At 44.5% G+C, this 13,155-nt stretch overlaps 1 protein-coding gene across 1 annotated transcript in view; it reads right to left on the bottom strand.

The window, feature by feature from the left end:
• DDX27 (DEAD-box helicase 27) overlaps positions 1 to 10,293 on the bottom strand; it is a 1,027,557-nt gene extending 1,017,264 nt beyond the window's left edge. Inside the window, exon 1 of the mRNA XM_069651193.1 lies at positions 9,960 to 10,293. Coding sequence (XP_069507294.1) covers positions 9,960 to 10,052 — 93 coding nt within the window. The 5' untranslated portion in view covers positions 10,053 to 10,293. The remainder of the gene's footprint in view (positions 1 to 9,959) is intronic.
• Between the last annotated feature and the right edge of the window lie 2,862 nt (positions 10,294 to 13,155).

Below are 13,155 nucleotides of genomic sequence, written 5' to 3'. Positions count from 1 at the left end.
TAAGCTACCTTTCAGGAATAGATTACTAAATGGAAAAAAACCTCTTTTCTCCAAGCGCTCCACAGCTGACATTAGGTAATTACCCTTTCTCTTCCCCTTTTAGTGCCTCGGATCCATAGAATGTATACATTGATTAGAAGGCAATTCATGCAAACTTGAATTAAAGAAGGATTAGGACATAACAGTCATTCACCATATACTTGATGCAACGTTAACCATTTGGAAATTGACTCTGGAAAAATCAGTATGAACAATAGGGTGAGTCAAACACAATGTTTATTGTTTAAACCTCAAATGGAACTAATTATTGTTTTGAATGTGTAAACACTGTTGTTAGTACTGTTTAGTCTTTACAAGTATATATTTTTTGTTTTTTATTAGAAAGTATCTCTTCTCCTGATGAACCTTTGATAATATCAATGGGGAAACACGTGTCGAGAGTTAAAGATACAGAGAGCTAAAGATACAAAATTTGGAGTGAAGTAAGAATCTGCACATGTTCTTTGATGCAAGAATATAAGGTGTGAAGTTATCAGATAGTCTGCACATTTTTAATTTGCTATCAACACTTCGAATTGGAAACTTTTTTCTTTCATTGAATTAAAGTGGAATTTGTTTTAACGCTAATTGAATGACTCACCGTGCATATTATTGAAAAAAGATTGTCGCACTTGAGTCATTTCTTCCCAATTTCTTTTTCACTTATAATATACCTGTGTAGCAGCCACACAGTCTTTGGGAAACACTCATGCTGACAACTTAACAAATGTACTCTTAGCTATTCAACACTTGGTTTATTTTAAGATAATAGCAGTCGCCAAGGGAGTGCTTTTTAGGCTACAACCTTACTTATTTTTCTTCAAGTTTATTTTTAAGCCTGCTACTTTGCAGAATTCCTCCAGTTCTCTCCTGACTGCCATCAGAGACTCTATCGGATCTGTGAACGTGATCAGTACATCATCCGTGTATGCATTATTTTATAGCTTTCTCCCCCGAATGGTATCCCACATATTTGGTCTGTTTGCCTAATCTTAGCTAAAAAGGGTTCCAAGTGGAGAAAGTGGGAATCCCGGTTTAGTTCCTAGATATAGTGTGATAGATGTAGATACCTGGCCATTAATTAATAAGGTTATCTTGGGGTCTTTATAATTCACTCGAACCATTTGCATGAACAGAGGGCCGAACCCCATTGCCTTTAAAGATTGAAACAGGTCGACTATTCTGCTCTGTCGCACGCTTTCTCAGCGTCTAGTGACAGAAAAAGTGCTAGTTGTTTCGTCTTAGTCGTTTTCTCAATCAAATCACAAGCCCCTTCTGATATTATCGTGTGTTTGTCGATGTTTAATAAACCCAAATTGGTCAGGGTGGATTAGGGATGGTAGAATTTCCACTAATCTGCTAGCAAGGATTTTTGTATAAATGTTAGCATCCAGGTTAATCAGGGCAATAGGTCTGTATGAACCACATATTGTGCGGTCTTTGTTAGGTTTTGGAAAAATAATAATTTTAGCTTCCTCCATTGAGGGAGTTACAGTCTTTAAATGAATTATAGAGTTTTGCCAATTTCGGGGCCAATATTGATTGATAAATTAAAAAAAAAAAAAAACAGGGAGGGGGGGCGAATATACATCAGGACCCAGAGCCTTAACGAGAGGTAGGCTACAGATTACTTTTAAGATTTCTTCTGTTATATCTTGTTCAAGCTGTTCACGAACCCAAGGTGTAATAGTTGGGAGCTTAACCGAGTGTATGTCTTTTGGGCTATAGTGTTATCTGATTGAGGAGTTTTACTCCACTTTATTTCAAATTGAGTAGGAATCTGTGGGGTTGTTGTAATATCCTTTACACCTAAAATAGTTTATGATGTCTTATTTTGCCTTAATTGCCTGGCCAGCAATGGGTCAGCTTTATTCGCTTTTACGTAATATTTTTGTTTTGCGTATAATAAGTCTTTTTCTGCGTTTGCGGTTTGTAGAAGCTGAAATCTCCCCTTATATTTCTATATGCCTTTTAAGTGATTAGCCTTCCGTCTGTTCCCATTTATTTCATCGTGTGCTTCAATTCAGCCTCCAATTCCGATTCTAATGCAGCCCTTTGCCTATGTCTGTGAGTCCCCCCTGAAATTAGTTCCCCGCGAAACGTAGCCTTAAAGGCATCCCATAATGTATTTATCGCTATTTCACCCGTATCATTTAACTAAAAAAATTCCACGTTCTTTCCCCACTAGTTTTTCTCTCACTAGCGAGTCTCGAAAAAGCTCTTGGGGCAAACCCAGGACCATATACCCAATGTCATACTTGGAATAGATAGCTCTATCTCCAGATGCACATGATCTGACAGTCCAATCATGTTAATCTCCATATTTGTAATATAGCCTTACAGCGTGGTCGATGACCATATGTAATCTATACGTGAAAATTATTTGTGGACATGGGAATAGTGAGTTTATCCCTTCTCTGTTCCTTTCAAAGTTACCCATACATCAGAAATCGCCAATTGTTCAACTTTTAAGCATAACCCATGTGAAGGAGGGGATATTACCATATTGGCTCGTCACACTCCTGTCCCGGTGTGTGTCCCATGCTATATTAAAAATCACCAAATATTAGCTGTTCCCGCCGCCATGGTCTTTCTCAAAAACCCATCTTGGCCGGAGCATAATTTGAACTAGGGTGATCTTTGTTGATTCCATTTCATCCAAGACAAATCTGTAGCAACCCTCTTTGTCCGCCGTTGTATTAATTATTTAAAATTGTACCCCCATTCTAATTGCGATTAAAACACTGGCCTTCTTATGCGCATTGGCTTGTATGATTACGGGATAATGTATTTGTAGTCTATGCTTGTCTTGCTGTCTTATGTGGGTTTCCCGCAATGCCAGTACGTCTGGACCGTGTCGTGCCAAAAGCCCCTCATGTCTTACGTTTCACAGGGGTGTTTACCCTGTGAATATTAAGTGATATACACTTGAATATGTAGGGTTTTTTAAAAATGTGCCGTTGTACTTGCCCCAAGCCTAAACAGCGATCCTCGTTTCTGCATCCTCCACCTCAAACGGTACTTCCACTACCCCTCTACCCAAACTTAGTACCCTTACCCCGCCCACATTCGTAACTTTAGACCCACCAACTCCCTTTACCCCGCCCCCCCAACCCTGGTGTGACCCATAGTACCTGGAGTACCTTCGATCATCTACCTTTCGCCGTGGATCACCACTTTCTCCAGGGTTCATAGGGTATCCTAAAACCCTCACCTCCTCTCCACAGATTCCAAGTTGGAGTGCCTCGTCCCGGGCCTCCAATACAGTACCATAATTAGAACATCCCTCAAATATTCCCCTTTTCCTCACTCAAGTGAATGTCACTTTTTTAGAAATTTCCGAGGGCCTTTAAGGCGCGTGTTCCAGCGTTTCCAAGTTTACGACCAATGCTTCCTGCTTCTCCACTCGGTCCATCACGCATTGTCGCTAGAAGTGGATGACCAGATTGTTGTTGACGATCGTAGGATATCACTGTCATCTTCTACGATGTTTAATAATTCTATTCATTCATCCCGAGTGGTAATCCTGGGCTGCCTCTCATCCACTGCAAACGTCACGCCAAATGTGAATGTAGTGTTTTTAGCACCATTTGCATTTCCGTGCGTTTTTGTAGCACGAGTGGAGAAAGATCTTGGTAGATTTGTATGTTAGATCCATTATATGAGATCGGGTCTGCTTGTCTGGCTACCTTTAGAATATGTTCTTTATGTGGGTAATCGCCACATGCTGCTAACAAAGCTCTGGGGTACGGCCCTGGATCAGATCTCTTCGGACACTCTCTATGGACACGGTCCAGAAATATTGTCTCTTCTTCATCATCATTACTCAGAAGGTCTTAGAAGATTGTAATTATTGCATCTTTAAATTCCGGTTCTCCGACTTCTTCAGGGAGGTTTCTGACTCAAATATTCGCTCTACCAGACCTATTTTCTATATCTTTGCATTGTATTTCAAGGTTATGTGTTGATCTCGCCAAATGTTCCATCAGGTCCTCCGATTGCGCTCTTTCGTACGTCAGATCTTGTATCGATCTTTCGTTTGCATCTGTAAACTCACCCATACCCGTTAAATCTTTTCCTAATTCTGTGATCATAGGTTTAATCTCTGACATGAATGCATTAAATAGTGTTTGAAATGTGCTGTGAACGTAGTCTGAAAGTCCTGAAAACACTTTTCTAAATCTTCTTTGGCACCTGCCATTGCTGTTGGAGAGTCAATAGCTCGAGTAGCGGTACTGAGTTGTTGAGACTTGGGAGTTCTAGCCAAATATCTTTTAACAGACTTTCTTTTGTTGATTGAGGATTAGAATGACCGGTCAGTGCGACCTTCTTTTTTGTGCCCGGCATAGAGCGCCTTCTTTGGTGGAGGCCCTACTTGTGCATCCGTTGCATGGGCACTCTTCTTGATCAAAGTGTTCTGCCTTTTGTTTGCTCATCACCAACCTTCTAGAATGCCCTGGGGAGCCCACAGCCCTAAGCGCCGTCTGTTAGCTGTGAGCATAGAAGCAAGTGTGCATGCGGGGCGCTTGCAGATGATATTGATGGAACTGCAATAATGCAGTAGATGCTAGTCCCAGTGTTGAAAGTGTTGGTGTATCCCTTGCAAGTACAATTGCTGCAGTCAAGAGTATCTGGGGTTACAATGCCCCGCGTTAAAATGGTATACGGGTCAGATGTCAATGGGATTGATGCAGTAATAAAATATTTAGCTGTGCAGCGGTAGTCAATGAATAAGCAGGAGCTACAGATATGTCAGTAGGTACTTACTTCCAGCGTTACTTATACACTGGGCCTCTGGTGATGTTGGTGCCTGAAGGCTCTGTATATAGAATGGCCTGTGCTGTTGGTTCAGTAATTTATGAACCCGCTGCTTATTGTATGATGTGCGCTGCTAGTGGCACTGACTCAACAAGTACCGCAAACTCCATAAATCTGTGCACAAGTTCTACGATTAGTCATAAGGGTAAGGCTCTGAGGTTCTTCTAGCTTTGGATCTGTTACATGAGGTCGTCCTGAAGCTCCTGCTGAAGATTTTAAAGTACATACGCTACAAGACAATTGTGCAATTACAGTTGAAGAGCGGGTGCCGGATGAATTACAGCATAGTCGGACACTTTTGTGATTCGGTATAGATTTGAGTAATAGCAATGTGATTACGGGTGGGGCCAGTGAGTTGAAAGCGCTTCGGGTCTGCCCACAATGTTTCAGGAATGAGGATATATCCACTTTTGCACCAAGTCTCCTTCACACCACATTGGCAGCTCTGTAGTTTTATGAGTTAAGATTATACTGCTCCTGCAACTTCGTGTAATCTCCCCCAGCAAGATATCTTTAAGTACACTCCAGGGTCGCTTACCGGTAGAGTTGCTGACGAGTCCCACTTCCTTTCAAGTGTCGGGTTGCAAATCCGTGCAGACGCTTGTCCCGACAACTAGAGAGGAAGTAGCCTGGTTCCTCGTTCTTTCAGTTACCTTGAGGCCCATTCAAATGATTTGGAGCCGCTTTACACCATGCAGTATTGTCTTTTCAATTGCTGTGTCTTTGACGTCAGTCTCGGGGAGTACAGAGTTTCACGGTATTGCTCCAGCGAGTCCCAATCTTCCAGCATGACCGCTACCTGTATAAGAGTATGGGTGGGCCGTGTTCGCTGGGTACAGCATACAGGAACACGGGGGTGGCCGATCTTTGTATCACCAATTCCTCCAGCCTTATTAGGTCACTTCTTGTCCGGTTGGGGTCACAGAGGACCTAGGCACCAACAAAACGTCCTTGCAGTCGCAGGGTTAGGGGACCAGCTGATTAATGATCTTATCAGTGTGCCAGTGCAATCCGTTTCGGGACGAGGTCCGCCTGCGCACGTCTCAAGTGTACGATGGCCATCTTGGAAACCAGCCTTTTTTCTAAACGCCTGAAGTTCCCACTCATTGGCGGCTGCTTCAGGCAAAAAGGTCTCAACTTCCTGCGACCTCACAGTTTCAGCCTTCATGGTGCTGCTGCCCCTCGTCAAATGCTTGGCGAGGGGCAGCACCACCATTTAGACTGAAAACATGTGGCTGCTGTCACCTGCCAGGCATCTCTTTAAGTAATAAACGTAGAGATCATGCAGATCTCTACTAAGGGCTGCCACATTAAGCTGTGGTTTTTCAAGGGGGCGTGGCCTAACTTCCCAGCAGGCGACCCCCTTACCGTTAGGCCATGCCCCCTTCAAGGCATAAAATAAGCAGTGTTGCATAGCAATTTGCTATGCAATTATGTATGTTTGCTAATCAAATGGACACTTGTATAGCAAAGTTAACTATTTAAGTTGACCTCTTCAATGAACTCGCAGCTCACCCAGATTCCTCTCTTGCCCATGCTCTCTTTACCCGCTTTTGTCAGTTCACTTCAAGTGCTAATGGAGAGAAAGTGCAGCAGTAATCATCTCCTCCACTCAAGTGCCAAAAGCATGTATGGTAGTGTTAGGAAAGAATTTATTTTTATTTTTCAAATAATTGCAAACCAGAAGTAATCGGGATGATACTTTTATTAAGCTTTCTATATCCTGTCCGGCAAAGACCAGTATGTGTCAACTTTATATTTATATAAAAATAGTCATGCAATTCCATTCCTAAAATGTAAGTTGTTACATAATGCATAATTACAGTATTGATACTGTAACAAACTGCATCATCTCCATTTGTTACAGTAAAGTTTAGGTTAGTGTATCTAAATTTCATAGTGTCCACTGTAGTTCATTGGAAAAGATGCATCGTATTGACAAGTGAACACTTAATGTACATGATCAAATACTTTTGATGGCAAACCTAGTACTGTAACCTGCAGGTTGCATACATCTTAACTGGTGCTCAACCCATGAGCAAACCCATAAGCCTTGAAATTCTGCATCATCACTCTGTTGCTTTATACCAGCTACCCTGAAAGTGAGATGACCACAAACTACAATATTCCACCTAGTTTGCCCAGTTCTATGGCTGCTAGACAATCCACTCTGCTTAGTCTCTTTCTTACCTCATACATAATGAATACACAAAGCGAACTAGATGCTTACGCAAAGTAGTGATAAATAATTCCATCCAGTCTGTACATCTACAGATCTACTGCAATACCAGACACTGAAGTTGGCCTCCAGAGTACACTTTGTTTTATGATTGAATTATATATTGCCATCTGCAGACAGCTGGCCAAACTGTCTTCAGAGCCTTTTTGATCATATCTATTTATTTGTGTCTATTCATGCAGCTAACCTTTTACATTTTACAGACAACTCATCTATGGCTCGCAAAGTCTTTTCGCCCCCTCGCAAAGTCAAGTAGATTTTTATAAAGGTCAAGTAGCATTTGCAAGAGATGTTTGAAACTTTCATTTAATATTTACTTTGCAGAAAAAATGTCAAATAAAAGTTTCACTGTGCATGGCTGGCCTCTGGGTAGCAGCAGTGTGCCAAACATGAAGTGGATTTGTAGGGACATGCACCATTTTAAAGAAATCACATTTTAAATGTTTAGGTTGAATAAGTAAACTAAGTTACCTGACCTGAAGGTCTAGTTGAAGTTTAAAGAATGTGCAAGGCCTGACTCCTCTCACTAAAGTCTTACTCAAAACTGCTGTATTGTTGCTCATTTCATGTCTTGGGTACAAATAACTTCTGGTGACATTAACAATATTAGTACAAAATTGCTAGTCAAATGAGGTTGTTTGCTAATCAAAAATAATTTTATTAGCAAACTCTGCTAATCAATGTTTGAAAACTAATGTATGCCTTGCCCTTGATGAGCCCCGGCTCATTTCCCCGTGCCACTTAAGGCACTGGCTCCAACATACGTTGCACATTTAACTGTCCTTACTTAGTCCTCTTTATCCAGTTCATCACCATTTGCCCTATTGCACACACCTCACTACTATGCCAAGTCTTACCACACAAATTATCCATCAGTCCTTTTGTGCACAGATACTCTACCCCCAATCAGTAGTTCTCCTCCTAACTTTTCCTACAAGTGCGGTAATTTTACAAGTGAAGCAAATCTTACACCACTATATGCTCAAATTGGGCACTTCAGGATTCTACCAAAGGGTGCACTAATTACAATTTAGCCACTTGAAGCCAACGTGCAATAAGATTTGCGGCTGTAGATTTCTACATGATCCTTCAGCCACCCTGGTGATCAAAGGCTTCTTTCCCCATAACCCACAACGCGTTGTGACCAGACTAGTTGTGAAAGGAGCTATACAAATAACGCATTATAGTACATGCAATACTGAAATGCTGGACAACCGAACCAACAAGGCCAAGATGTCCCCATGCCTTCATAAATATCCAGTGGCGTCGCCAGAAAAAACATTTAGGTGGGGCACAGAGGGGGCCAAAGACAAAAGTAGGGGGGCCACAGACAAAAGTAGGGTGGGGGCGCCTATGAAAGGTTAATGTGTGACATCACAAGCACTCCTGCAGAGAGGCTTTTGTGCACACCAACTACTCACACCCCACTGCACCTCTCCTCTCATCAGAATGCAGGCACAAAACCACAGAATGCAGCCTGATAGCACAGCTAGTAGAGCGCTAGCTTTGACATCTGTGCAGAGCCTGTTGATGCAGGTTTGAATACTGGCAGGGCCAAACTCAGCCTTTCATCCTTCCGAGATTGATAAAGGAGCACCACACATCGTGGGTAATAAGCAGCGCTCAGATACCTGAGAATTTGTAGCATTATAAATGCTAAATTATTATTATTCAGTGACTAATGGCCCATCATTAGCAGTTTTGTGTGCTACATTCTGATTGGAGGGGCTGCAAGCTGCTCTGCACACTGTATAGTCGCTTTTTAGAAGCCGGGCAGGAACACCAGAGAAGTGGCTCGTGCCGATGCCAGAATGCATACCAAGATCACTGCTAGCTTTGAGACAAAAAGGAGTGTATTTGCCATGTGATATGCAGACATTTGCCTTATTGAGTGTCACATAACACCAATAACAGAGAACACTGCACGCCTTTGGTAGGGGGGGTGGAACAAGTGCCCCTCCCCAACCCGCTCCCCTAGCGACGCCACTGCAAAATATCTACGTAGCGAGACGGTAACGTTCGCTGAGCCAAGAAACCTTAACAGACCGGCTCAATGCAGAACAAATATGGCAGGCGTGCCTTGATCTGGAAGCGCTGGAGCAGTCTTACACTGCAACTGTCAGAGAGGGCAGGAGGTGAGTTGGTGCCTCAGGAGGAAGGCGGGGGGAGTGTGTTGGCTCAGAGGAGGATCTAACAGTCCATTCGCTCAAAGCAGGGATCAGAGGGCTGCCTGAGATCATGGTGAGAGGAATGAATGCCACATCAAAAACAACGTGCACCACCTGGGAGCCCAGTGAGTGAGGGGACTTTGGGGGGCACAACGTTTTTCATGACTGGCAGTCTCCAGATTTTAACAGACATCTTCACCTCAGTTCCAACACTTGAGAATCAGCTAAATAAGTTATGGATCAACAACCGCCCCACCTACAGGCTCGGACTGGCAAATAGGGCAATAGGCCCATGACCAAAGCATGAACACAACATGCTAGTGTGGGGCCTGTTTGTTAGTCAAAGTGGGCCACTTTTTTGGCACATGTGGGCCATATTTGATGTTACTTCACCAGACGGTTAGTAGTTTTGACCAGTGTTATTGAATATTCTTTAAAGTGCACAATTTGCATCACATGTTATCAAAAAGGTCCCGCTTGGGTACACAAGCAGGCTGTCACAAAAGGAATGAATTGCCATTTGAAACTGCGGCCCACCTTTGTATTGGTCCCCGAGACAATTGTATGCCACAGTCCGACCGTGCCCACCTATGGGGATGCAGTCCTTTCCCCCATTCGCTGAATACGCACTCCTCTAACTGGCTCTCCCCGTACCCTAGTACCCTTCGGTCCACGAGTACTATCCCCCTTCTTACCTCCTCTCCTCCAGAATCAGACTCGGATTCTTCCGGCACCTCCTGGTCCTCATCGATAGTTCCGATTAGATCTAAATCTGGAAGCCTTAGCATCTTCGAAGCACTACAACCCCGTATACTCCTGACCCCTGTTGTCTACTTCACTGCAGCCTTCAACGTGACCCAGTCCCCTACTAGTCTAACAAACTGTAACACGTGGGAAAGAACCTGTAGTTCTGACAAATTCACATTAGAGGAATGAACCTAGGAACGCAACATGGTCATGTGTCTATCACGTTAAACACGTTTACGTTGGTGGCAAAGCACGTCTAAGGTACCTCCACGTCACCTTTCTGATGCGTGAAAACAATCACTTTTTTTAACGAGAGGAGTTGCAATCGGAAATGTCGCAGATCTTGTAACTTTTTGCGCCGAGGCCGCTCACCCGTCGAATGACGTGACTAATATTCAAGATAAATGTCAAATATTTCAACGACCGAATCAAGCAAACAAAAAATGTTGCTTAAAAAGTAGTGGACCAATGACGGCAGGGGCGCAACGAAACCTACATTTCGAGAGAGTGGGGAACGTGGCCAGGGCTTTGGGGTAAGAAATCGAGAGGGGGGCCTCATTTGGGGCCGTGGATTGCGGGATGAGCGTGGCCTAAAAAGTACACAAACCATATTGAGGTGTGCAAACAAATATATAAATGCATTTAAGCATTTATATATTTGTATACATACCTTACTATGGTTTGTGTACTATGCAAGCCATATTTTATAAACATAGACATATGTTACACATTTCTATGTTTATGATATGGCATTTATAACGCACCTATACACAAGTGTTTATAAAAGATGGCTTTAAAAGTACACAGACCATAGTAAGGTACGCACACAAATATATGACATTTATATTTTTGTGTGCGAACCTTATGGTTTGCATAATTTTCAAGCCATTTTTCTATGTTTATAAAAAAGATGGCTTAAAAAGTACACAATTCAATCCATCTTTTGTAGAGCTTTGACGACGGACAAAACCCCAGGCGTCTTTGTCCATCGGCAAAGCTTTATAAAGGATAGCTTGAATTGTTCCCTTTTCAAGCCATCTTTTATAAACATAGAAATTAGCACAGAGTCCCCAGGTTCGCCAAGAGTCAAAGAAACCTCTGTGACCTGGGGAGGGGGAAACAAAAGAACACTAGCTTTCTCCTGTGGCCTGTCGCGTGAGAGATCACAGGAGGAAGTTACAGTGACTGACAGAAGTGCCAGTCAGGCACAGCTATGGCTGGCTGGCACTTCTGGCAGCTTGCATTACTCGAAAATGGCGGGCACATTTCCCATCGCGGCTGTGGCTGAATCAGGATAATGTGTATGCAGAGGTTGAGGTGGGACCGGGGCCCCCAGCTCAGCCCCACTTTTAGGAAACTGCCGAGGCCCAGCCCACTTAAAGCACTGGACATGGCTAACTGGTGATGGAAGGGGGTTGCTTCAGGAACTGGGTGGGGCAAATTCTATTCCACCCCAAGAGTTGTCTGGCATGGTCACCATGTTAATGTTAAAGAATATTTATACCCTGCACTACCACCACCGGAGCGGCCCCCTGGCACTCTAGTGGGTCTAAAAGATAAGAGGGTGGGATCAGTTAGTAGCGTGTAGCGGGATAAATGTAGAGAAAGATTTGTGATGTCCTGTTGGCAGCTTCCGTTCAGTTAGCACCATTTGCTGAGCATGGGTGCGGTTTACGGATATGTGGTCGCCCATCTGCTGTTATGCAAGACTATGGCCCTCATTACGACCCTGGCGGAAAGTGACTGACCGGACCGCCACAGCGTAAATAGCGTTTCCGCCATTGCACGATGGAGCAAAGTGCGGCCCATTCCGACCCATCGGGCACAAGCACCACGGCATGGCGGAAGTGCAAAGTCCGCGATGGCGGAAATGACCCCAAAACGGCCCACACCGCCGCCGTACGGCGCCCTAGGTGCAATACCGCCACCCATCTTAGCGGACACCGCAGTGAGCGCCAACCGGAAAGTACGGTGACCGGAAATATACGGAAACGGAAGTAAAAACATGGGCCCGGAACGGGAAACATCCCGCCGTACACCTATAAAACCACAAAACCCACACAACCACTAAAAACACTACCCTGAGACACACCCCAACCCGTCATCCACCCTAGCGAAACCAAGAAAAATGGGAAAAGTAGCGAAGAAAGAGTGCGACCGCAAGCGGCAGGTACACTTCTCCCGTGAGGAACTCACCGTGCTAACAGAGACCCTCCAGGAGAATGCCGCCGCCGTCTTCTCCACGCAAATGACCAGGACGGCACTTGCGAACAAGAAGGCCATATGGGCTCTGGTGGCACAGCGGGTAAGTGCGGTGGGGACCGCAACCCACAGCAATGCAGAAAGCGATGGGACGACCTGCGGATACGCGTCCGTAGCATACTTTCTGCCAACCGCAACATTGCCACAGCCACCGGGGGAGGATCGGAATCACCCATCAAGTTGACCCTCTGGGAAGAAATCTGTGCCTCCACCATTGGAATGGAGAGCATAGAGGGAGTCGGAGGGATGGAGAAAGGAGTGCAGACATCCGAAGAATCAGGTAGGTGGCCCAAATAAAACAATGCCAAATCCACAATGTCCAATCATGTGAAGTACCATGTGTCCACATAGTGCAACAGAAACACATGTCCAGGAGAACGTCCACACACATTGGCCTGATAGCGCACTTTAAAACACACAATAAATACATAAATAATTAAAAAACCCAAAAACACCCACTACACGTGCAGCAGGCACACCCTAACTGCAGGCTGCCAAACAACTGCACCCTCACTCCACACACAAATGAAAGCACCTCCAAGGCCCCGACCCAAATCACCCTCAGGTACCACCCCAATGCATGTGATACAATGCCATTCCAATTCCCACAGACCCATTAATAACCCTCGCCCTCCTTTACTCCACCACAGGGTCCGATCCAAACGACGAGCTTCAGGACACCCCTACCAGCACACCTGCAAAGAGGGCCAAGACCAACGGCCAAAGACCCTCCACCTCAGCTGCACGCATCAAGACACGGCAGCAGCACAAATCAGGTGGCAGCACAGAGGAGGGAACATCAACAGGCACCCCAGCAGCCAGCATGCACACAACAGCAGCACCACAGGTCCCCCCAATGGATGCCACAGAAGGCACTGCCTC

This window comes from Ambystoma mexicanum, chromosome 3p, assembly GCF_040938575.1.
Source record: "Ambystoma mexicanum isolate Mex_15411 chromosome 3p, UKY_AmexF1_1, whole genome shotgun sequence".
NCBI classification, from domain to species: Eukaryota; Metazoa; Chordata; class Amphibia; order Caudata; family Ambystomatidae; genus Ambystoma; species Ambystoma mexicanum.
The sequence above is the reverse complement of the archived record's forward strand: the minus strand, read 5'-3'. Positions and strand labels throughout refer to the sequence as shown.